The following is a 24,889-nucleotide window of genomic DNA, read 5'->3' on the forward strand; positions in this document are numbered from 1 at the left end:
TCAGTTTCTTACTATGATTTTATAGTAGCTGTTATTAATTTTCTGTACACAAATCAATGCAATTTACTGCAACCAATGTCTTAACACCATTAACTGATTATAACAACACTAAAATGGCTCGTGACTACTGGCGTGCTATCGATAATTTGTTAATATCTATAAGGTAAAGGTTTCAGTTATTGTTGCAATAAATCCGTCGTAATTTTTAGGGATGAGTAATTTAATTTAAATCCTATTTCTGTTACCAAATCGCTTAATAATTATCAGCCAAGCACGATAAGATAGCTAAAGAGACGAGACGGTAATTGATTACATGAACTTTATCATTTAGTTGCCTGTAGTAATTGCAGCTGGTTCATTAAATAGCTAAAATAACATAGTCAAAATGTTGTGTGCCATACTTTTACCTTTACTTATCCCAGTAGGGCTAGTGATATTTTTCAAGATACTAAATAAACCGGACAAGCCGGCGTTATTCGGCGTGTATCAACAGAAAAATAAATTCTTCTATTTGAAGTTTTTATTTATGTACATGGTTTTGAGGTTTAGACAGGTATGTAAAAGATTTTTTTATTTTGAATGTTCCGTTTCTACATTCATGACCAACAGCCTTGTATCATCCCCTTTTAGATTTCAGCATACAATTACGGTCAACTTTAGTATTGATTTATGTCTCGATCATTAGTTACCATTTCATTCAAAAGGTTCAGTAAAAGCCAAGCCTAAATAGTTTTATTTTTGTAGCTAAAAAATCACCTCACCCGGCAATTTGCTGTTGAAGTCGGCAAGAGCTGCGATGGGACATTGCACGTTCATAAACAAGATGTGGTTCTGGAAAACAAATATTATCTTGGGGATAACGAACAGGTAAATAAGAAACCATAAACTTGATATATGATGTTCATCCTCCTTGAGTTATTCTGAACATATGTTATAATAAAAAAAAAAAATTATAGGCCATCGACGCAGTATATTTCAACGGCACTAAGGAGGGTGATGCAGTGATTTGTGGAATTGCAAGAAGGCCCAAGAATGTCGTGGATGCTTTCCTATACTTGAAGGTTGGTATAAGCTTCTGGACACTTGTATAAAATTGCATATCTCATCCTTAGCTTAAATGTACTTACATACCTACTTGTGCCTATTTACTATCTACCTATTATCTAAAGATCACATCCTTAGTGAAAAAAATTGTCATATCATGGATATTATCTTGATTGTATGTTACAAAGTACGAAGTCCGCATAAAAAGACCATTGCCATGGACACAGGTAGATACTGCACACAAAATATTGGTAATGTTATCATATCACAGTAGTTACAATCAATCGCATATCAGGTCATAAAGCCATCAAGCTAAGCGACCGGCTTAATATGTAATTTTCATATTTTTGGAGCCATAGCTTATAAGTAGTGGATTATTAATGTTCCCGGATATCAATGCTAAAAATCTGATCTCCACAATGTAATTAAAAAAGGTGCAGCGTAAATTGTTATGTAGATACATATAGCGTGTAGATAAATCTGATTGCTATAATATACAGGTACAGTCAGCAAAAAAATCTTTGTTAAAATATAAGTACCTACCTGAACGGGAAAATCTGTCTCGTAGAACCATGTCTGTGGTTACAAAGTCGAATGGATATAATTTACTGATACCTATCAAATATTTAAACAGGTCAAAGGAGAAGAGCTGCTTCTTTCACCGGAGTTACCCGACACTTACCAAAACCAAGTGACGATCGAAGAGGGCTTGTATAGAATAAAGGGCCTTGAAGTCGTCAACTTTATTCCTATGCGAACCTGGAAATTGACTTACAATGGTGAAATGAAGTAAGTGGAATACATATTTTATCTGGAATACGAGACTGTAAATCTCACTAATTCAACACACCTGTGTTGCAGTTGATCTTATCTTACTTACAATTCATTAAGGACTGTTTACATTTTATTCTGTGGCTCTAAACATCTCCGTACTTACTTTAATTTATTCCAGACCCAGAAACAATTCGGAGAAGAGAGTGAAAGTAGAAGCTGAACTAACATGGAGTGCCGTGTTCTCACATTTCAACTACGACACTCAGATGTCGCCTATAGGTTTAGCCCGAGACATGGCTACTGAAAAATGGTCGAGGGGATACTTCAAATTGCTCAAAAAGTAAGAAAAATAAAAATATATTGGTAACCTTTTTTGTAAGGCTTTCTCTTCCTGGATCAGTATTTATTAGCTTTTGCTAAAATAATGGAATTGAAAAACAAAGGTGATTGGTTTGATCGAATTTTCAGATTACATCAAACACATTACGAACAAATGGGTGTCATAGAGGGCATTGTTACCATCGACGGCAAACAACACTCTATCAACATTCCATGTGTTAGGGATCACAGTTTCGGTAAGTATTCATAACATATTCTGAGAATTTTCTATATTATATCTAGTTCAAAGTCAAATCATTTATTTCATTTAGGCCTTTACAAGAACTTATGAATGTCAGAAATTATAAATAGGTTTGATTCTAGTAGCCCATTCCAAAAGTAGCTTCCTATGGAGAAGAACGGGCAAGAAACTCCATGGTACTTTTGTTCTCGATGTTCAGAAATAAGATTATTCTGATGATGATATTTCTTTTAGGACCGTTCCGTGACTGGCGTACATTCCACCGTTACGTCTACCATTTTATGTTCTTGGAAAATGGTGATTGCCTGGCCATTGGCACAGTTTGCCAACCTGCTGTTTTATCGCAGTAAGTTCAAATTATACATACAATATTGTACCTAACAGCATTAAGAAAAAAAAAAACCTCTTAAACATTGCATAACTATAGGATTGTTAATATAGATATTTATTAATACATCAACCTCTTTTTTTTTCAGTCTGACTATCGGATACCTCTGTCGTCAATCAGACCAAGCTGTGTTACCAGTACAGTCCAGTGACTTCAAAATGTACCAACATGGTGAAAACCAGATCTTACCCAAAGATTACGGATTTACTTTCGAAGCTGGTAAGTCTGTTATGAGAACTGATTATTTAGCTTACCGTCAGTTGCACAAAGCTCTTTCTTTGTCAACAAGATAATAAGTGATAGCCATAGATCTAATGAAGCTTTAATTTTAATGGATCTTTGTGCAACTGACGAATAGTCAATAACTGTTTTCTTTTTAATTAATTTAAGTCAAAAGCTGACTTTGATTTAAGTATAATTTTGATGGCTTAGCTCTTGCACTTTGTCTCACAGTCACAAATAAGACACGGAACTTTGTGTCACGTATAAAAAATGCAATTACCTAATATTGAAAGAGGTTCAATCTGCTAAATATGTTTTAAAATTATTCTAAAACCGCAATTTATTTATAGGTTACCAGACATATGCAGTAAAAGTACAGGTTGAAGACGAGGAGATATTCTATATCGGCAAGTCCAGGGAGGCTAAGTTCTATGAGCGATGGTGTACCGTGGACATCAACGGAGTTAAGGGCTCCGCTTGTGTAGAATGGCATTACAATAATGTTCAGTCTGCTAGAGAAAAGACTGTGTAAATAACTTAGTATGTATGGGAGGATGATGATGTATGTAGTTAAGTTTTTTAATATTTATATAGCAACATTTTCAAATTCGAATTGGATAGAAATTCCAAATTTGAAAAAATCGTAACATTATTTTGTTATTTTTTGAACTGGCAATGGCACTGTTTATTGCATTACTATGTGTGTGTTGGTATAGTAATAACAATAAATTGATGTGTGCGTATTTTTTGTTGTTTTTTTAACCTTACCTAACTAATGGTGTAAAGGGTTTTTATTATAATGACGTGGAAATGGTTAGAGTTAAATAAAAACTAAATTAGCGAGGAAAGTTAACTATATTTAGCATAACATTTTTTACTTAAGTAAGTTATAACTTAAGTATATCTATAAAATATGGACTAGCAATATAATTCACAATAATGACAATACATTTTATTTCATTGAATGAAAATCATAACCAATTCAATTAATAAATAAAGACTAGATAACTGCGACAAAAATCTACTGACTATTGCGCTAGCGAATAGGCATAATACTGTACTCAATTGTGTAACCATTCAGCAATCAAGCAAGATTGTATAAATAAAAAAATATATTTGTATTTGTAGGCATTCACGAGCCCTATACCCAGTTCACCTTATATTTAAGATGTTGCATAGAACACTATGTTTGAGAATTCTTGCTTGTAAATATTCTGTCGCAGTCATCTCCCCTCTCAGGACCTATCCAAAGTAAAAATCAACGTTATAACTAATTTGTTCAGCTAACTAAGTATTACAGAAAAAAACCTTGTACAAAATAAAAACTATTAGCAATATACCATCTCTGTTTGTCTCTTATACATATTTGGTATACATGTAGGAGTATGTACGTTCGTATACAACAGTATTGTGGATATGAGATTTTCATCGCGATTATACACGTACTTTCCACATTTATGTAGACCAAACGTGTATATCAGAAAAATAATATGACGTATGTAGATATAAAATTCTTATAAAACATTGTACTTTATTCATCGAATATCATGTATCAACCAGCCTCTTACTATAACTACATTTGTGTTAATATTTATTAAATAAAGAAGTGGAAACGAATGTAAACGTGAATTTTGATATTTTGTGCGACATTAAAATTTAATTAACTACAGCATTTAAGCTAAAATAAGTGTTATATGTTGCAAAAGCAGATACTAATATTAAAGTAAGAAAATTTGGTAATGGTTAAAAAAGTTTACATTTTGAATAATACACAAGAATACGTAACGTACAGTCGCAAACATAATGTCAATGACGTCGATTTCATCTCTTCATAGAAGGTAATTGGCCTGACGCAACATTTAGCATTATGTGTGTGATTGTACAAAAATTTTGAATACACAATTCCTATAAAGTTTGTAGACGCCTAGATTTCAGGTAACGATCCCGATTCAAATAATGTATAAATATGTTACGTACAAGTATGGAAGACAGACTGATTTACTTAGAATGATTTTATGGAATTCTCATTGGTCTAGTGATTAATTAAAAAAGCTTAATTTAACACCCGGAGAGAAATAAGTAACTAGTCAATATACTTAATTTTAAATGAATTTATACATTCGCATGCTGTTAAAAGAGCTGGATCAAAAAGTTCGAAAATGCCAAGTATAGTTTGGCGACCTCATAATCATAATTGGACGTAGTTATGCAGAAACGTTCCAACCCACTGTACGCGTAAATGCTTATATCTCAAATTAAACTTGAATTTGAGATATAAGCATTTACGCGTTCAGTTGTATTCTTTTTTATTCTAACTAGTAAAGGTACTAGAGGTTTTATTGTTGAATTATATTGAGTTTAGATAACCATATGCTAAATTTTAGGCTGTTCAATCACAATAACTCGATTTCGGGTGACTTGTGGGTTGGAACGTTTCTGCATAACTACGTCCAATTTAGATGTTTACCTAGACAGTCAGACAATTGACAATACAAATTCTATGTCTAGGCCAACTACACAGTCGAATTTTAAACTTCATCTATCAGACTACTTTTCGAAAAGTTATGAAAAAATACTTTTAAACACTCAACTTTTTTATTTTATTAATCCCACATTTATAACACCAAATCTGCTACAACATTCTAATTTTTTTTCTTGTCACACTGATCTAAGACCGGGACATTTTATTCTAGGTTTCATTAAAAACACGAATATTATTGGTCGGTAAGAAATTTGTAATACATAATACGAAATATCTGATACTAGGTTTGGCAGTATCTTAAACTGGCACCCAAAGAGACTACATATTCATAATTTATAAATAACAAACCTAATTATATGAATACCACAAACAATTCAAATAATTGATTTGGAAAACTGAAAATATCTCTTTGCCTTTCTTTATAATCTCTGTATCAATACAATGTATTGTGAGAACAAGTTACGTTTCTTCTGAATCGATTTTTTTTACTATATAACTTTATGAATTATTCCTTAGTTGAAATAATTGCTGTTAAATCTCAATTATTTACTACAAATTGAAGGACGAAACGTTGGACGTGATATTGCGCCTCATTTGTGCGAATACTCCTTGAAGTCGAAATTGGAACCTTTATTACGTAGTGAGATCTTGTCACTATATAACTATAGATATGTCGTACCCATATCGGACATTTGTTTACTTCACTAAACACTTGATACTTTTATAAAAAGGTCGCATTTCATGATGGAGGAAACTTTTATTGGGTAGGAATATTAAATGGTCATGCATATTATATTCTATGAAAATCCAGAATATGTTAAGAACTTCAGTCAGTTTTCAGCAGCCGAAGTTCAAGTACTAAAATGAATGATTTATCAAATAAACTTGTCAATTTCATGAACACCTACCAAGAAACGATTTGTTATCATTCATTTACCCATACCGCGATGATGCGGTCAATAAGCAGAAACATTTCATGAAATGTGATCAATTCATACAACTATCGAACATTTATATAGTGTAGAAGTCCACGACATGGCAACGACAGATACACAAACGATTCTAGAACATCGAGACTACAACGGTAACTGGAATGGACATCAGACTAGACGAATACTAATCACAGCACCTAATTAACATAGTTTTATTAACTCTGAGAAATGTTCTTAACACTTCATTCGACGGTATTAACACAGTGGTATAAGGCAGGAAATATTTTAATTAATTATGTACTGTTTTAGAAACTCCACGATACGTACCTACGTTTTATGTTTATAATAAAAGCTCATTTTTCTAAACAGGATTTTGATATCACTACACATCGAAATAATATTCTACATATTTTTTTATTGCTAAGCTAAAGCCAAAGTATATCATTTGTTTACAGCACAATAATATACGAAGAATATAATATGTTAAACAATGTCGAGCTACGTGAAAATATAGGATAATTAATAGTCATTAAAATTATAAGTTTTAATTCACATTAAAATTATTGTAAGGAATACTGATGCATTTCATTATACTGACTAGATTTGTCTTTTTCGTTTTCAGAATGAGCACATTACAAAAGTAAAACTAAATTAAGCATAATAAATTTTAAACCTAATAATAAATATAAACATGTAAATCGTCGTTTTGAACATTGCACATCTGTCCACTTACTCTAACTTAGGACATAATAAATAAATAACAAATAAAACATTTTGAAAAGTGTAAATAAAAAGTATAACAACAAAAATATAAACCTCTTTGGTAAACGCAATACTATTTGTTACTGGCCATAAAAGCCCATTGGTCAGGAAAAAGACATTCGAAAATCAAGGAGGTTGGACTACTATTTAAAATTTAATACATTGGGTACAGTTTACGATTGGTTTTTTAAACATTTTAGTATCGAGTCGTGAACATAAAAATTGATGTAATTGTATAATAACGTGAGTTAATGTTATTGAACATTACATACCGCAGAGGTGCCGGGCGCGTGGTCGAGCAGTGCGCGGCGGCGCTTGATACCTTCCAGGTACACTTCGCGGTTGAATAACCCCGCAGCTAGGGGTACACTGCAAGAAAAAAAGGGATTATAATGTTTGATTTCAAAAAGGTGCATGTAGCAATGGTTTGCTAATATTTTTGTACCAATCTGAATTTTATATTAAGTCAAATCCTATTTTCAATTAAGTTCCCAAACAGGATTTTAGTCACTCGTACAAACTGTGTTGTAGGTAAGTCAGGCATTGATAGCCCAAGGTAAAATTCTTTCTATATAATTCAAATCCATTCTCAAAAATGTACTTACACATCAGTCCCCGGCCTCAGCATAGTAGAGAACAGTCCCCATACAGGCTTATGGTCGCTCGTGCAAACCGACTGCACGGAGTTGTATGCCAGGCACTTGACCCCCGATGTCACAGGCACTGCGCTGATGCGCCGCAACCCTGAAACAACTTACGTGTCAAAATCAAACGATGATGTTGTATAAAAGGTGAGAGTTGTGTTTTGTTTTGGTTCTAAAACTTGGCTTTATTTATTAAGGTGCATATTTTATACTGTCACTACGTTGTATAAAACAGAGCCATTTCCCGGTCTGGCTCTCTGTTTGAAGGTGGTGCTGACAATCTATATGAATTGGCATTTCACAGATTTCTCTACGGCCAGCCGGGCGAAGGTACCTTTTCGGCAATAAGTAAATTTATCTACACCACTTTTTGTAATTTGTTTTGTTTGTATTTTAGTACGCAACATTTTTTTCATGGCTAGCTTAAATTGGGAAAAAGGTAGGTACTTTTCTATGTGTGTTTGTGACTATCCGAAAGATTTGTATGCCAAATAAATTGTGCAGAAAAACTAAATTTTCCGAGGTGGGCACTGCATGCAAATTGCATTTAAAGGTTAATCTGTATGTGGTACAATTTATAACTTATATGGTGTACAATTAATAAATCTTTTGAAATTAGTAATTTTGGTTAACGAAGTTAAGAACGTTTGACGAAGCATCAGAAAGGTGTCGTATCCATAGAGCTTGGTTATCTTAGTGTCGCTGTTGTTAAGGCTCTAACGACTTAGTTAAAAATGTCACATCAATAAAATCGGAAGATAAGGAGTTTGCCCGCTATACCGTAAAATACCGTGTTCATGTTATAATCTAATGATGAAGGAACGCTCTAATGGGCATACTTTTTTGTATGAAGAATATTTTTTATGAGATACATTCATTATGTAGCGTGGTATGTTACGGTGTACTGGACAGAGTCCTTTAGGCTTGCCCTCTTAATTTAAAATGTCATGCTGTTAGGAATTATTAACAAAACTTGTACTTATTATAAACAAAGGAACCCCCTGCTGGACACCTGTAGCTAGATGCGATGAATTTCTGAAAATCTATGTTCACTAAAAAAATATGTTAAAAACATTTTTTTGTTACAACAATGAATGCATTAAACTTGACCACGAATACAGTCTCTGTTGAATTAAAAGCAAATACATATATAAATAAAACAAAAAATGAGTATCTATGGAATATTACGCATACATGACATTAAATAAAAGACAGAAGCTCACCAGAAAACGCAGAGGATGAATTCGAGGTCATCGACCTCGCTTTATACAGTATTCTGTCTGTGTACGCCGGAGCTCGCTGCTTGCTCGATGTGTCGAACTGTTGACTGCCAGGGTCATACTGGAACAATAAGCAATAATAAGCAGGCGTAAGACTTACATATGTATTCATATGGAGCTACTAGTGGCTTTGGTGCTAAAATCTTTTACCATTTGATGGCGTATTGTTGATAATACGTGATTTCTTGTGTCTCTTGACGTCTTCGGGTAACATGACGCTTCGTACCAGAGCTTATTGGAAGAATACATTTTTGATGAGGTTTGAAATATGAAGGTTATTCAAAAGTAGATCTTTGCCGGAATTGCGGTGAGAATGTGAAACCATTCAGTTTTTTTTTTTTAATTAAGTTAGTAGAAATTTTCATAAGTTTTTTAGGCATTTTCCGGAATTTTGGCTCGTTGATTTTTTGTAACGTAAATAGTCTAATACGGTTCTAATAAACATTTTATTTGTAGATAAATTCTAATAGGTAAATACAATTACCTTATAAGTAGGCGGGAACGTGATGGGAGCTTCCCTGAAGTCGCGGAAAGCCGCGCCATCTTCGAGCACAGCCGTCAACTGATCCGCGTGGAGCAAGCCGTGCGGTAGGTGATGAGGCAATGGAAACTAAAAACGAAAAGAGCATCCAAATATCAGTCAATTGTAATCCAAAATTAGCGAGTCTTATCAATAAAACTACCTTTTTTCTCATTATATGAAATTTTATTAGGTACCCTTTGAAGCAATTCAAATTAAATGTTAGTGCTTTTATTAAAACGTCTTCATTTTATATGGTTGATGGTATTTTGGTCAAAGTATAGTGTACTCTTTAATGTATGTTTTAAATTATATTCTCAATCAAACAATATTACAAGCTTATTATGTCAAGAATATAATTACCTGTGTTTGCTCTATCCACCGCAACACGGCAGCCCTGGGTTCTCCCAATCTGAAGTTTAGGTCTCCGCACCAAAATACATAGTCGAAATTGTTGGTCACATCTGGAAGAACATCATTCTCGTTTAATTATGAAGAAAAATGATCATCAAATAATATAACACTTAGGTCCTAGTTCTATCTTACACTATTAAAGTAAATGTCTGGTAAAATTAAGGGCTCCTTCCAATTCGTCCCCAAAGAGACGCTTTAACGCGCCTTAACGTCATAACCACAAAATATCGCGCGGCTGTAGTGCAACAAAGTACCGCAAAAGTTTTCATTTCCATATCGAACTAACATTAGTCATGCCTATATCATAAGATTTTATTCTAATTTTCCCTACAATAGCTTTTCAAGTAACTATGTTTAATACCTATAAAACGATCAATCTGACGTCTCATAATACACGTTTGAACAAAGATAGCAGAAAGGAACTTGATAACTTATCAGTTAAAACAATATTTACCTAGGTTTCGCGGAAGGAGAGTGATTGATAATGTATAATTAGGTACGCATACTCTATTCAGTACAAGATCTAATTGTCGTGGATATGAACATTTTACTTCGAATCTATTTCACATCTCCTTGAAATTAAAATTATATCTATCGGAAATATATCTACGTCATACAATGTATCTAAATATAGATTCGCTTACGGCAACATAGGCAATTTTTAAGCCGATGCCTGAACACTAACACTCAATTCTCAATTTGGAATCGTGCCAAAAGAACTGAATGATAAGTTCCTATTGTATAAAACTAGTTGTTTCCCGCGGTTTCAGACGAGTCCCGAGGGAAATACTTCCAGGGAAATGCACCTGGTATAAACATAGCCTATGTCCCTTCTCAGGTTCTAAAATATCTTTGTACCTCACTTAAATTGGTTGAGTAATTTTAGCGTGAAAGCATGATAGACTGACAGAGTTAATAACGCATTTTTTGTATACCTAAGTCAAGATATAAAACAGAATGAAAAATAAATGACTCAAGTCATACCTTTACTTTTATGCCTGCAAGGCAAATTCTTTGGCAAATCGATAGACCTAATTATCCTCTTGATATCAGACACTCGTTCTTTGACCTTCTCTTGGTGAGCAGTCAAATGGGCAGTCACAAATAAAAATGTGGAGCCAAATAACGCGAAGGAAATTGCGACAGCGCCTTTAGTACGAAATGCTGTACCAGGTCTGACTGACAAGCTTGCGTCTTCAGGGAGAGAACAGAACCAAATTAGGTCTCTCCTTATAAATATCATTAAGTGGATTGTGCCTGAAATAGAAAGATAGAGTGAATTGCAAGAGATCTTGGGTAGACGTAGGATAAACTAATATTATGTTGGGCTTCTTTTTGAGAGATTGTTTTTTATTATTAACAATTAAGGCATGTATATAGCTGTATGCTTGTACAAAACATGATATGTATTCAATAGAAACATGAGAAGGAAAAGAATATAAAAGTGAATAATGACTAACATATTCAAACCATACATTCCTTATCATTTGCTAATAGTTCAACAAACATCAACTTACCTAAATAATAAGAATGTAACAACAGATGTGATGGTCCCAATACTTCTTGTATAGTGATCTCCCATTCTGTACGCTCTGAGAACGACTCTTGTGTACCGATAGCAAATATATCTGGTACATGAGTTACTTGATTTGGGAATATGAAATCAGCTAGTTCCCTGTTTAATAGAAGAAAATATTTAGTGACTGCTTGTATAGCAGAATAATGAAATAAATTATTAAATATAATTGCAATATTACTTTGGTGGTGGTTGTCCGTTCATGTTCCATGTTCCTACAAATATTCTTACTTCCCTATCTGGGAAGACATGTTCTAACTCAGCTGCACCTAGAAGGGAGTGGGATGCTAGACGCCCATATAAGTAGTTCCTGAAATAAAATGATGAAGTGACACTTAACAAGACATCTCAAGTAAAATAAAAAACAACATTTAATATAGAAATTATGAGGTAAATGTACTACAGGAAATGTAAATGAATAAATAACTACTGCAAACAACATAAACAACAGATAACCTTTCTCGAGCCTCCTGTGTGGGAATGAGACGCAGCACCTGTGCAGCAAGCAGCGAGTTACGAGCTAAGCTGTCAGTGCTTCCAGCACGCGAGGATGACCTTGCAATAGTCGACTTAGTCCTAGTGCACACAAAAATAAAAAATGTTTCCAACACCATAACCAAGGAGTATATCAAGGAGTATGACAGATTAATTAAAAGTAATAAAATATAATTTACCTTCTTTTTCGATCTAAAGAGCTACTCCTGTCACTCTCCGGCGAAGACGCGCGATATAAGGGCTTCGACTCAGTAGATATCAAATGATCAGCTGATAATCTCTTAACAAATAATTTACTCTTTGGCTTGATTCCTTCAAATGATCCTGAATGTTCAAAACATTTCTTAGCATCATCACTTTTAGGAAACTTGACTGTAGCTTTGGGTATTTCTTCAGATTTTGTTTGAGAGCAAATTGTTTGGTCACTGATACTGTTGGAATTATTCTCTGGACTTCCAGTCACTGAACGTGCGTCTTCTTTAGAAAGGTGGTTGTCGACCAGACTTTTAGGGCGAGACCGCCTGAAGAATGTTCTACAACACTTTGGATTATTGTCGTCATCATTGTGGGAATTTGTCGCGCTATGAGTAACGTTGTTAAGCAAAGGTTCTGATGATACATTTTGAGCGTGAGGGGCTTCTATGCTGTGGTCCGCACTGTGAGCACTTTGAGCTAGGAAGGGATCAGCAGGAGAGATCGGTCGCGATGAGGACTGCCCATATTCATCGTTGGAATCCGTATCGACGAAGCATCCAACTTTCGGAGATTTTTTTACAAATAGGCGTTTTCGCAGTGATAGTTTTTGCTTCGCTTTTGTGGGTGAAGTCGTCATGTTTGGTTTTTAACCAACAAAACTAATAATTTATGTTACTAATTACATTTTTACTAAATATAGACAACATAACCTATTACGCTCTACACTGACATTTTGCGCTAAGGAATCTGTCAAAATCTTACTGATACGTTCCGATCACCTTGATATTCGTTTTCTAACACACCTTTTACTGTCTATAAAATCAATAACGCAAAAAATTGCCAAATATTTTAATAATCAACCACCTAAAATTAACTCTAGGATAACTTCATGCATGAATGCAGTTGTCATGGCAACAGTTACGATTACAGAATTGAAAAACATTAATATTAGTACATACCTACCTATTTGAATCCTATTTGGATAGGTCGAAAGATCGCCAACAAGTTATTAAGTCATAATAATTTTACTTTGGATTGAAAATGAAGAGAAAATAATGCATGAATCAACATCTCCTAGTGCACAGTAGGCAGCCACGTGTGGGACTAGGGGGCATTAGGTATAAGGGTAGGTCACATGATAGAAGTAGTAATTAAAAGACAATATGCACGTTACTGTAAAAGAAAGCTTATGTAATGTTCATAACAAAACATACACTTAAAATTAATATGAAAAAGCTTATTTTTATGTTAGCTGCACCGCCACCTGTACCCGGTACGAGGAGGTTCTTTCCATTGTATTCACGTGTTGGAGATAAGTTGCCGCCGACCACTGATTGTATACCGTTACCTGTGAAATAAAATAAAACAAATACATGATACAATTTCTTGGACACCAATGACTGTTTCGGATGGAATCTTAAACTGTAGGTCCCGGCTGTCATTGAACACGCTTGACACCAGTCTAACCAAAGGGGTTAAGGTCTAGCCAAAGTGTCTGGGTTGAGAAGGTCAGATAGGATAGGCAGTCGCTCCTTGTAAAACACTGGTACTCAGCTGAATCCGGTTAGACTGGAAGCCCACCCCAACGTAGTTGGGAAAAGGCTCGGAAGATGAAATACGAAATACATGATATCATTATTCTAATAGTACTGGCAACAACACACATGCATCTTACTGAAGTGCAACAGTCACCTACCGATATTGCACAGGTCACTCGTACAGGCCCTGTAGAATGTCCTGAAGGTAGAATCGATTATTTCATGGTTCAGGTAATCAGGTTGGCTTGAACAGCCACGTGTAAAACTGGCGACTTCGCCTACAGGATCCTGAAAAAAAATAGTTTTATCCGATTAGGTAATATTATGCACTTTAGTTGGAAAGCAGTAATGAAAGTACCAAAACAATAGATACGTACCACATATTCTTGTCTCAAAATGGTACAATAGGTATGCGGGCAGTCAACAGTGTTAGTGTCGTTTGTTATGACTAGACAATCCTGGTTCGAGTCCACTGATGAAAAGCTACAAGTGTAGCAACGCAATTGACCTAAAAAATTAAAAAAAATGTATCGAAGGACCGTCTAATTGCATTCTTTACCAGCTTTATGTATGTGACCCATCAAACTTGGGTCAGGTTCAAGTTAAGGTCAACAGTAAATGTATCAGATTTTTGTCGGGGAAAGTACGAGTTTGTGTAGGTAGGTACCCATGTTGGTACCTACACTAAAATGCCTAGGTCGTACCTACCAAATGAAAAACCTTACATTATACTTTTACCGAGGAGACAGATTAATAATCCCTTAATTAACTATGGAAGAACCTGGAATACTTTTTATAATTTTTCAGAATTATACCCAACTAAAACTATAGTAGTAGGTACCTATACCTACTTAACATTGGTAAACATTGACGCTGTTTCTTTGCTACTCTTAACTGTGATATGATTTAGAGGGGATTCCCTGACTGTCATGAAAAAATGTCCGAAAATAGATTGCTTTTTAGTAAAAGTGGCTTCAAAGTAAAATCACATAAGAAAATCACTGACGGAAACTCACCTGAGGTTCCACCAAGCACACAAGCAACAAAAAACAACACTATTTTTATTTGTAACTCCATTTTGCGCAAATAAACAGTCTCTTGTCACTAAATCAAGCGTACTTACTTACTTAATCATATTTTCGATAGCACTCATTACCTCTTTAAATCGAACAATGCAGTGTTTATCTAATCTATACGTATTCGTCTTTAATTCGAATGAAATCAGAGATCACTATCAAAGTATTTTTTTGTTTGATTTTAATTGATAAAATTAAATGTAGTCCTCTAAAATCACCGGTATTTTTAAAATACGTACAATACAATGCAATTGCGATGCATGTTGCAACTGATACTTATAAGTATCTAAAGGTAAAGTATGGTACCTAGTACCTACAGTCAACACCCACATTCTCCCAAAACTGATGTAGAACATGGAGCCCATAAATTGCCTGAATGCTGAACACTCAATTGCCAAAAACAAGAATTCCTGAACTCGCTAAACACTACTAAATTCATAAGTAGCCGAACACCGGTAAATAAAAAAATCGCCATTTAATTCAGGTAAGATACATGAAGGAGAATATTATATGTACGTAATAAGGAAGTACATGAGGGAATTCATAGAGGCAGATAAGGGAAAGTATAATTTATTTTCGTTTTCGTGTGATTGATTTACACCTTAGTCTATAAAATTACATCTCTCCTCTCCGATTGCGGTGCGTGTGCAACCAAGATTTAGCTCTACTTAGCATATTATTGCTAATTTTCGTATAATACTGCATAGTTATAGAATAGTTTTTCTCCGTGTGCGGAAAATCGTAAGCAGAATCCAATAGCTTTTAAAGGTTGGTACGGCCTATAGCAACTTTCGCAAATAGGCACATATAGGTACATATACTTTTGTGCCTATCAATTCCAATTGACTTGTAAATAAATCATGTTAAGTCAACCAGGAACCCAGTTAGGCCGCCGCAGATGGCAGGCCTGTGGCCGGTGTTTATCTTAATTGCTATTTCACTGGCCGTACCTCAGTCACTGCGAGAGATCCAGTCGGAGTAATCGATTCCCATGTTATTACCGGTTTCACAGCCGATAACGGAGTTAAACCGACCAGTAATGTAGGCGCTACAGACTGCCTGGCTGCTTTGAAAATGTCGGACACTAGAGTTGGGATAAGGAGAAGGTCGGATAGATGTAATACGTTTTATTTATTCATTTTATCAGATTTTTATTTTGTGCCTAAATAAAATAAATAAGCAAGTGCTAAAGCGAGTCCGTAGACAATATTAGATGACGCAGAAAAGCATTAAATATTTCAATTTATTGAAGCTGTGTAACATTTAATTCTTGATTGCGTTTTCTCATCTGATGACGATGCACCAAAATCTCGATAACCAACAAGACAAAGGCAAGGATCATTCCATAGAGCAGCATGAGACACACCGGGTAGAAATCCACCATATTAACTGAATCAAAGCTGCTACCCATTACGGAGCATACAGGTTTCTTGGCGTAAGCTAAACGGTTTTCCCTGTCAGTCAAACCGTGCTCCTGGATCCTGATATACCTGTAATAAAAAAGGTTACATAGGTGTTTGCATATTCCATGGAGTAGGGGACCACCCATGTGGTGAATTAGCATCTAAATCCAGATAAAGATGTAGATATTAATGTTAGGATTAAACGTATGTGGTAAAGGTTTTTTTATCAAAATAATTAAACTGGAAACTAAGCACTTCACCAACTTTTACTTAGGAATTCTCACCCGACTTTAAACATTTCGCCAAAAGGCGAGTTCTTGCCGCTACACAGCCAAGCTTTCGCGTTTTGATAGTATTCAATTTCCTGAAGACCACATTTTTCGTGCTCTTGAAATAACGCTGAAACGATTCGGTACCCAGTGCCTGTATTCATATTGAAGGCAAACGGTCTCTGAGAACATAAATTGCAGTGTAAAAATTTGGAGAGTTTAAATATCGAATAGAAGAATGTACAGGTTTATAACAAGGAACATGAAACGAATGCGTTACCTTTTGCATAGCTTTAACACCTTCTTCAAGAGTCAAGAAGTTTGGTTTACCTCTTGGTGCGACTTTCGTTTCGTATATTGCCTTTTTGATGGGGTCACTGGCACTCTGTGCGGGCTACATAATAAAAATAATACTTATTTAAAAAAATAGTACAACATATCTAATACTCACAGGAGTCGCAGGGGATCAACTTCCTGTAGGTACTCGTATAAAATATCGGGGATAGTATCAGTGGTGTATGCGTACCTATCTTTGTTAGTGGGCTATCAGTAGTTCGGATTTTATTCAAAGCAAATAAACAAACAGGCAAATCTTTCCTCTTTATTAAATACTTACCGAAAAATAATATCTATTGTAAGGCACATCCTCAACACCAAGTTCCAATTTCGAATTTAATAAATCAGAAAGCGTTCGGATCTGATTGGAGGTCGACTGCAATAGTGCTACAATATTCGCAGAATATGACGTGTATAAAAAAAGGAACGCTAAGAACACTATGAACATTACAAGGCGGCCAAGTGTCCCTGGAAAAGAAACCATTGTAACTAAGTGAAATGGCTCTAAAACAGTATAATCATTACCTAAATTTTTTATGAAGTAAACAAGCAGAATTCTGACCTTTCAACTCATTAGAGCTCCCTTGTTGAGATATGGCGCTGAGTACGAAAATAGTGATATCACTCCAAGTTGGTGGTAAGCATGTTTGGTCCATATTTTGCTAAAACATAATTAATTAGAAACCCTTTTCATGAATCTCAAATATATTTTAAAATTATTTTTCTCACCTTGTTAAACTGTTCATATTTCTTGATATCCCATTTTGTATTTATATACAGTGCAACTATCAGTATGAGGACAAATGCACCCAGACAGATCCAAACACCAGTTGTGAATGGTAAAAGAAACAAATTGTTCTGATATGAGAGAGGAGGCTTCCTGAATACGAACTTAGCGGCAATAGGAGTCGGGTTCGTAAAGTATTCTAAAATCTTCAAGCGTTCTAATGACATGAATGTGACCATACCTGCCAAAACGAACGGTGCCTAAAGAATAAGTTAAATTCCCAAAGAGATTATGAATGTTGTTTGATTAAAATCAAAATTACCACATAATTCTGCTTTCCCCGTGTTTATTTCTCCAATCATTCCGTTCCAAGTACCATTGACCTTGTAGCCCCAAGTATCATTGAATAGTATTCTTCTGGACGCATTTAAGAAGTCGAAAAGGGGATTGATACTACGAAAAGTGCTCTTAGCAACTGTATCCACAAAGATGTGTCTGAAATCATATTTAATGGAATTATTCAAGAAACAATTTGCAACAAATATATGTATTTGTTATTACCTAAGAGTAATTAAATCATTTAAAGTAGTTCTCTTATCTTCAACGACAGAAGAAGCGGTCAAAGGTTCTCCCTTGAAATCCTTCCGTCTCATTACATTACTTTGGATAGTCTTATCCGACTTGTTCAGTCCGTAATCAGCCGACCAAACCCCAAAGTATTCTATATTCCACTCAGAGTTAGGTCTGATTTTATATACTGCAAAAATATGTTATATGCATTAGGAATGGTGATTAATTCTAGCCTACGAGGTACACGCAAATGAAAAATCAACTCACTTGTATGAAGCAAAGTATCGTTATTTGCTGTTTTTTGAGCCATGATAACTTCGGAATCAACGGAAATATTAAGACCCTTAAATTCGGGAGGCACGATACTCTCCGTTTGTATCGGATTACCAAGAACTAGCCATCTGTACGACTTGCTAAACATTTTGTTTGCGTTAGCCTTGAAAATAATGAAAACATATAAAACGTGACAAAAACAAAATAATGTTTACATTTTTCGGAAAATAAATGAAGAGAAGTAGGTACCTGTTTGAGGAAAAATTCAGCATCTACGCAAGTTTTGTCTAACAACAACAATAAATGGTTATTAGGATAAGAATTTGCGAATGTTTTATTTTTCCTTAAATAACGAACAGTAATAGGTCTTTCGAGATTCGTCAACATTTTGGATAGCTTTACTTCATCCGCTTCTGTAAAAATGATGATTGGTATTCTTAGATTATCATTCTCTTTCCATTTATTAATTTTAATGTTGACATACTCACTAGAATTCCAGCACACATTAGCTACAATTGCAGTTGGTTTCTCGTATGAATTGGCTAAATCAACAATCATTTGCAGATCATTATTTGGGTGTATTGAAACACACCATTTCAAGCACAATATATTTAAAAACAAGGTGAAATATTTCATGTTGAAGACGTGTGTGTGTACATTGAAAGATAAAGTGAACTATATCAAAGATTTGAGTTTCAAACTGTGTATAATTTGCGTGCTTATTACTCCAACTAGTAATTGTTTAAGTTGCTCGCTAATTGGATATAATTCAAAGGTTGCTTTGTTAAACACAGGGGCTGTCTCACCACTTAAGCGTTTAACAGAATTTACTTCATAAGTACAGTGATAACTATAGGTTCAGCTACAAAACCTTTAATTATTCTACATTAACTGCGTTTTGCTCTAATATAGCTAACTACATCAAACACTATTAACTCTCCCAATTTCACAAGTAGTTGTTTACTATTTTAGTTCGGTTCATCTTTTCTACAGTTTAATTTTCGTAATATGTTTTCTTTTTTATCTGCTAATATTTCTAAAGCAAGCAAGAATAATGCGACAATAGCTCCGTAGGATAATATTAGCACAGCTGGATAACAGTCGACCATGCTGACGGATACGAAGTTTGATCCACCTCCAGTACATTTCGGGCGTTTTTCATACATCAGGCGATTTTCTCGATATTGCAGCCCATGTTCTTGGATGCGTTTGGTTCTGAAGAAGAAAACCACATCGGGCGATTCAGGATGAACGTTGTTACAACACACATACATAAATTAGATGAAAATTTTATTTAAGCTTTTTACCCAATTTTGAACATTTCTCTGAATGGTGTGTTCTTTCTGACAGCCAGCCAAGGATCAATAACTTGCAAATACTGTATTTCTCTAAGACCACATTTTTCACCTTCATTGAAATATTTCCCAACGAATTTGTAACCCACTCCAGTTTCCATGTGAAATGCAAATAGGCCCTGGAAGTAAACCAACATAAAGTTATGTCTGTTCTGACAGAGGTTTTATTAATATTGTAAACGTTCAGGATTGTGTATTGGATATTTACATGCCAAAACAAATGAATGGATTTTGATGAAAGTTGGCAGTGACCAAACAGTAACTTGCACTTCCCTCAGGACGCAAAGCAGACCAAGGGCGTTAATTATTTAGAAATAACGCTAACCTTTCGCATTTGTATAACTCCCTCATCCATAGTCATAAAACGTGGTGTGGTACCAGGAGGAGCCACTTTCTTCTCATATATTGCTTTGCGTACTGGTTCAGTAGCAGTCTAAAACAAAGTAGCATCTACATAACGCGTACGAGAACGTAAGATGAGCATTATGAAATGATTGCTTAAATAAGTTACCGAGAAATAATATCTGTTGAAAACGGTATCATGAACGCCGAACTTGATCCTGGAATGGAGTAAATCTTCCAGAGTCTTGATGTGTGAAGAACTGGATTGGAGAAGAGCCACGATGTTAGCTGAGTAGGATGTGTAGAGGAACATCAGCGCTAGGAATAGCACCAGCATTACTACTCGACCTAACGACCCTGGACAGACAAATTGTTTCGTCAAAGAAAGTCAGTTCACCTTACACTTGATTGTGAATCTCTTACAAATCCTATATGAGGAGATATTTAAAGCATCATTGGATGACGGTTTTGAAATTATTTACCTTTCAGCTCAGAAGGACTTCCTTGTTGACACGCAGCCCCAAATATTAAAACGATAATATCAACGACATTGGCCCTTAGTACGCCTGCGTCTTTTTCCCTCTGAAAAACAACATTGTTAATAATTTTAATGGCATTTTTATTTATATTGTTGCCTGTTTCCTTGCCAGCCTTGGAGACAGGTTGTTCATTACTAGCAACTTAAAGACCATCATGAGAAACTCTGTCAGTGTACATTATATGCCTTTTCCGTACATTACTTGTATTATTTCTACTGCGACTTGATTTTCAGGCCTTACCGTTTCTAATAAATCTTGCGTTTTCTTCCACTCCCATTTTGTCACCAGAAGAAGCACCAAGTATATTATGAAAACCAAAGCTATGGTGCTATACCATACAGTCGTGTTGAATGGTAGAAGGAACAAATTGTTTTCATACGACAGCTTTGGTTGTTGAAATACGAATTTGGATCGGGTTGGTGTTGGACTCGCTATGTAGTCTACTATGGAGACACGCTCGAATGTGAAGAACATCGGTGATCCTGCAGACGATAATGTAAGGAATGAAAATTGGCAAGAGTAAAGCAATTCAATATGTTTTATTACCGAGATTGCCAATTACAATGTTGATACAATAGGCTTTGTCAGCATTTTTTTATGTCTGTCTGCAAATTAAATTTGAGCAACTGGTTTTCCCCGAATCGGATTCTGTTTGTTGCTCTAAATAGAAGGTCATTCATAATTCGTGCGTCTACAAATAGCTTCGCTTAGAGCCCGTTACAATGATTAGCTCATCAATCAATTGCTTACTTAGCAAAGTTAATTGGTGACTGGTTATTACTGCTCAATTTTGGGATGGTACCGTATCTTCTGTAGGAGGATGTTACTTATGTTACGTCACTGACAGCGGGGCTTTCCGAGGTCTACAACTTGAACACGTTGGTGCAACATGATTGGGACTGATTGATACCTATATTGGTGAAATATTCGATTGACTGTTGAATCATGAGGGCAAAAACGCACAAAAGAATGTGAGGAGTTATAAAATCCATGAAGAAGGAAATCATAAGAGGAATAAGGCAAAACAAGTATTGTAGGTTGATTAAGCACATGAGATGGTAAACGCTTTAATAAATATTTTTTACCTCCGACTTCCACTTCGCCTCTAACTAAGTAGCCAGTCATTCCATTCCAAGAGCCATTAACGCGATAACCCCAAGTGTTGGCAAAAATGTATTTCCTTTTAGCATTAAGGAAATCCAACAAATGGTTGGTCGTGGGGAAATTCACTTTCGTAATTGTATCAATGTGATCATCTCTGCAATACAATTGGGTAACTGTTATTAAAAATGTGTTTTAAAAATCACTGCGAGTTATTTGGTTGTCAGTTTGTAAGGCTAACGAACTGTTATTTTTCCTTATGCTATGATTTCGTAACAGAATTCCCAGACATGTAGGTATAGGTACCTATCTATTTTTATCAAAACTATTAAGAAAATTAATTATTAAACTTTTTACATTCCAACAGCAAAACTTATTTAAATGTCTATATACAAAAGTACTAATAAACATTCCTCGGCGAAGGAACTAGGTTTTTACCCGGCGTTAGGTTTTTATTATTTAGCCAATGATACGGCTGGTCATATCTATCATACCTACCTAAAATTGCCCTAGTTTATTAAACAAAAGAGACCTCACACAGTACAGCTACCTCTTTTGTACAATCTTAGATAATCGAAATTACAACTGTATATTCACACGTTTAAAAATAACGGTATTACACCTACAGGCCATCAGATAAGTGATTGACGCTCTCATTATTCGTTAGTACGTAACAAATACTTATTTCATATCCATCTATATCAAGACGTCTCAAAGAGGTTGGTTCGAAAAATCGAGGAGACTTCTGAAATCTATGTTTTGCATTCCATGTCCCGTAGAATTCTGTCTGCCAGGTGTTGTTTGGACTTATTTTGTAAACTGGAACAAATAACAGTAAGTTCAAGTCCTGAATAGTCATGATGCGTATGAAATAGACTACCTAAATAATAAGGACAAGGTACAAGTATTCCTTTGGAGAAAGGGTGGAAGTAGATAATAAGTTGTCTACAATGAATGGACTTACCGAAATGCATTTCATACACATCGTCGACGCTCCTTAGCACTAATACTTCAGAATCGAGAAGCACGTCTATGTTGGATATAGCTTTCGGCACAATATCATCGTCGTTGGTGCTAGTATTTCCGAATAGAATCCATCGAAATGGTGCTCTGAAGACGTTTCGTGCACTGTTCTATAAGTATAAAGGTAAAAATTATCGGGATCTTCTTCAAACTCAGTACATTTATATCATTGTTCGGATATTATCCGTTATTAGAAAAGAGCACTAAGTGAAACCAACCTTCTCAAAATAGATATCAATATCAGGACAGTCCAGATCAGCCATAAACACGATATGCTGTTCTTCATCATAAAACTCAGAGTTATCAGTTTTTATGACGTCATTTGCGCTAAATTGGATGTATTTATTTGTAAAGTGACTGTGCAGTTGTATTATTTTACCTAAAAATAATAATTTTTAAAAAAACCTGTAATATGTCATCATACGATTCAATTTCCGCACGTCCAATGCTCTAGATTCTAGAACGTGTCACACGTTACGTGTGTGTCCTGATTCTAGAACGGTCTTCAGCTAAACACATTTTGGTTGCATCCTTTCGCAGGTCTTCAACCTTTTTGCAGGCATTTTGCCTCTTAGGTACAATACGGCGAAAAAGATATGTTTTTTTTTTGTGATACCGTTTCAATACTCATAGGAATTTCTCAAACGCATTACTTGTTCGTTTAATTTCTTTCCTTAACAGTCTGAAATACCGTCCCTAACTACAGAGAACGAATTATAGATTGGATCATTTTATACATATATGATATTTATAAAGAATCTTTACTTACTAGGCGTCCAGCATAGTTTAGCTATCACAGAAGACGGTCTGCCAGATGCTTCAATGACGTCGGAAAGCATGACTTGCATATTTTGCGAATCTTGGCCATAGCATAGACTAAGAGAACAGAGTATACCAACTAAAAATACTCTCTTCATTGTTAGAAATGCGCATCAGTTGAATAAAGAAGACAGACTTAATAATAAGTAGGTCGGGTCTTATCATATTTGATTTACAAATCGGTCTGTATTTGCAAAGTGATTTTTCTTCAGAATTATTCTTCAGTTCGCAGTAGGTCACTGCAATTTTTGCAAAATATGTTTGTGAACCGCAATTCCCTGAATTGGTTCAGTAAATATTCTGATATAAAATAAAAGCAGGGTTTTGACTTTAGAGTCAAATATATTTAATAAGTTTGGTTTTAAATGCTTTTTTTCAAACGGTAATATTTGATTAGGCTTTGTTTTGATCAGTTAGTCCTAATAATTAAATTATTTGAATTTTGCGTTTGAACAAAATATTTGCCTTTCAAATATAACGTCCCTCTACCTAATTAAATATCTACCAAACATTAAAAATAAACAGAAAGTCTAAGGAATGTTGAAACCAATATAGAAATTGATGTAAAGGGAAGGGTTCGGGAATATTCCAATGCATGTAGAGTTCATTGTTTGAACCTACGAACTTCGTAACAGTTCATCTTTGTTCGAGCTTCATTACGGCGAAGGTATTTGCTCTAGATAACGTTAATCACAGTTATCTAACTTATCTATGTCAAGTTTATCCGTATTGTTTGTTTACAAGCGATAGGGAATTGTATTTTTCCGTAACAGCAATAGTCAACATAAGATGACAATGTAGTACGGGCCATTCTTAACTTTTTTTTATGCTTTGTTGCATTAGGAGACTGAGATCTTGAAGAACTAATTTTGAACCGAGTTCTACATCCTGAAATGTTGGACAAATAGTTCAGCTTTTGGCCAATTTAGAAAGCCATATATTTTTTTAATTTTGACGATGAACATATGACTGCAACATTTATTACCTTATCAATAGTTATCAAAATAGTACAGTTATGTCAACCACTTGAAAAAACAAATGCAGGCCGTAAGCAGTTATGTGGGAATAGCCCACATATCAACAGTAGGTACTTTAATGTTATCAGTGCGTACATTAATTTTAATTTATTAATTGCATTATGTAACTGGACACGGTTAGTTCTCCACGCGACTTGCTCCAGTGTGTACATTTCCAATGTGACTTTTCGTTT

The 24,889-nt window shown here is 35.0% G+C and overlaps 4 protein-coding genes across 7 annotated transcripts; 1 reads left to right on the forward strand and 3 right to left on the reverse strand.

The window, feature by feature from the left end:
• Nucleotides 1-304: 304 nt before the first annotated feature.
• On the forward strand, nt 305-3,751 carry LOC124633179. The gene is made up of 9 exons (XM_047168327.1): nt 305-553; nt 745-867; nt 957-1,061; nt 1,679-1,833; nt 1,997-2,158; nt 2,287-2,393; nt 2,633-2,744; nt 2,875-3,005; nt 3,359-3,751. The coding sequence occupies exons 1-9, from the start codon at nt 386-388 to the stop codon at nt 3,538-3,540; spliced, it is 1,245 nt and encodes a 414-aa protein (XP_047024283.1). The 5' UTR covers nt 305-385; the 3' UTR covers nt 3,541-3,751.
• A 93-nt stretch (nt 3,752-3,844) lies between these two features.
• On the reverse strand, nt 3,845-13,339 carry LOC124633176 (inositol polyphosphate 5-phosphatase E). 4 transcript variants are annotated; one of them, XR_006984707.1, is made up of 11 exons: nt 12,293-13,339; nt 12,075-12,194; nt 11,800-11,928; nt 11,560-11,717; nt 11,027-11,299; nt 9,992-10,092; nt 9,593-9,718; nt 9,052-9,169; nt 7,790-7,928; nt 5,465-7,553; nt 3,845-5,204 (listed from the first exon to the last, which is right to left on the reverse strand). XR_006984707.1 is itself a non-coding variant. In XM_047168319.1 (11 exons), exons 1-11 carry the CDS (start codon nt 12,943-12,945, stop codon nt 4,161-4,163), a joined length of 2,004 nt encoding a protein of 667 aa, XP_047024275.1. In that variant the 5' UTR covers nt 12,946-13,339; the 3' UTR covers nt 3,845-4,160. The 4 variants fall into 4 exon arrangements, 3 of the variants coding, with proteins under 3 accessions (XP_047024275.1, XP_047024274.1, XP_047024276.1); XM_047168319.1 differs by having other exon boundaries at nt 3,845-4,250; nt 7,457-7,553; XM_047168318.1 differs by having other exon boundaries at nt 3,845-4,250; nt 7,457-7,553; nt 7,790-7,937.
• A 135-nt stretch (nt 13,340-13,474) lies between these two features.
• LOC124633180 lies at nt 13,475-15,022 on the reverse strand. Its single transcript, XM_047168328.1, has 4 exons — nt 14,863-15,022; nt 14,224-14,354; nt 14,005-14,134; nt 13,475-13,656 (listed from the first exon to the last, which is right to left on the reverse strand). Exons 1-4 carry the CDS (start codon nt 14,921-14,923, stop codon nt 13,496-13,498), a joined length of 483 nt encoding a protein of 160 aa, XP_047024284.1. The 5' UTR covers nt 14,924-15,022; the 3' UTR covers nt 13,475-13,495.
• Nucleotides 15,023-15,546: 524 nt separating this feature from the next.
• Nucleotides 15,547-24,052, reverse strand: LOC124633097. Its single transcript, XM_047168192.1, has 21 exons — nt 23,630-24,052; nt 23,079-23,239; nt 22,802-22,970; nt 22,464-22,656; nt 21,822-21,994; nt 20,977-21,218; nt 20,680-20,779; nt 20,367-20,554; nt 20,181-20,288; nt 19,808-19,974; nt 19,472-19,715; nt 18,750-19,175; nt 18,495-18,663; nt 18,219-18,414; nt 17,980-18,152; nt 17,660-17,898; nt 17,493-17,592; nt 17,211-17,398; nt 16,875-16,988; nt 16,610-16,776; nt 15,547-16,412 (listed from the first exon to the last, which is right to left on the reverse strand). Exons 1-21 carry the CDS (start codon nt 23,775-23,777, stop codon nt 16,166-16,168), a joined length of 3,912 nt encoding a protein of 1,303 aa, XP_047024148.1. The 5' UTR covers nt 23,778-24,052; the 3' UTR covers nt 15,547-16,165.
• Nucleotides 24,053-24,889: the final 837 nt, after the last annotated feature.

Source organism: Helicoverpa zea, chromosome 9, assembly GCF_022581195.2.
Source record: "Helicoverpa zea isolate HzStark_Cry1AcR chromosome 9, ilHelZeax1.1, whole genome shotgun sequence".
NCBI lineage: Eukaryota > Metazoa > Arthropoda > Insecta > Lepidoptera > Noctuidae > Helicoverpa > Helicoverpa zea.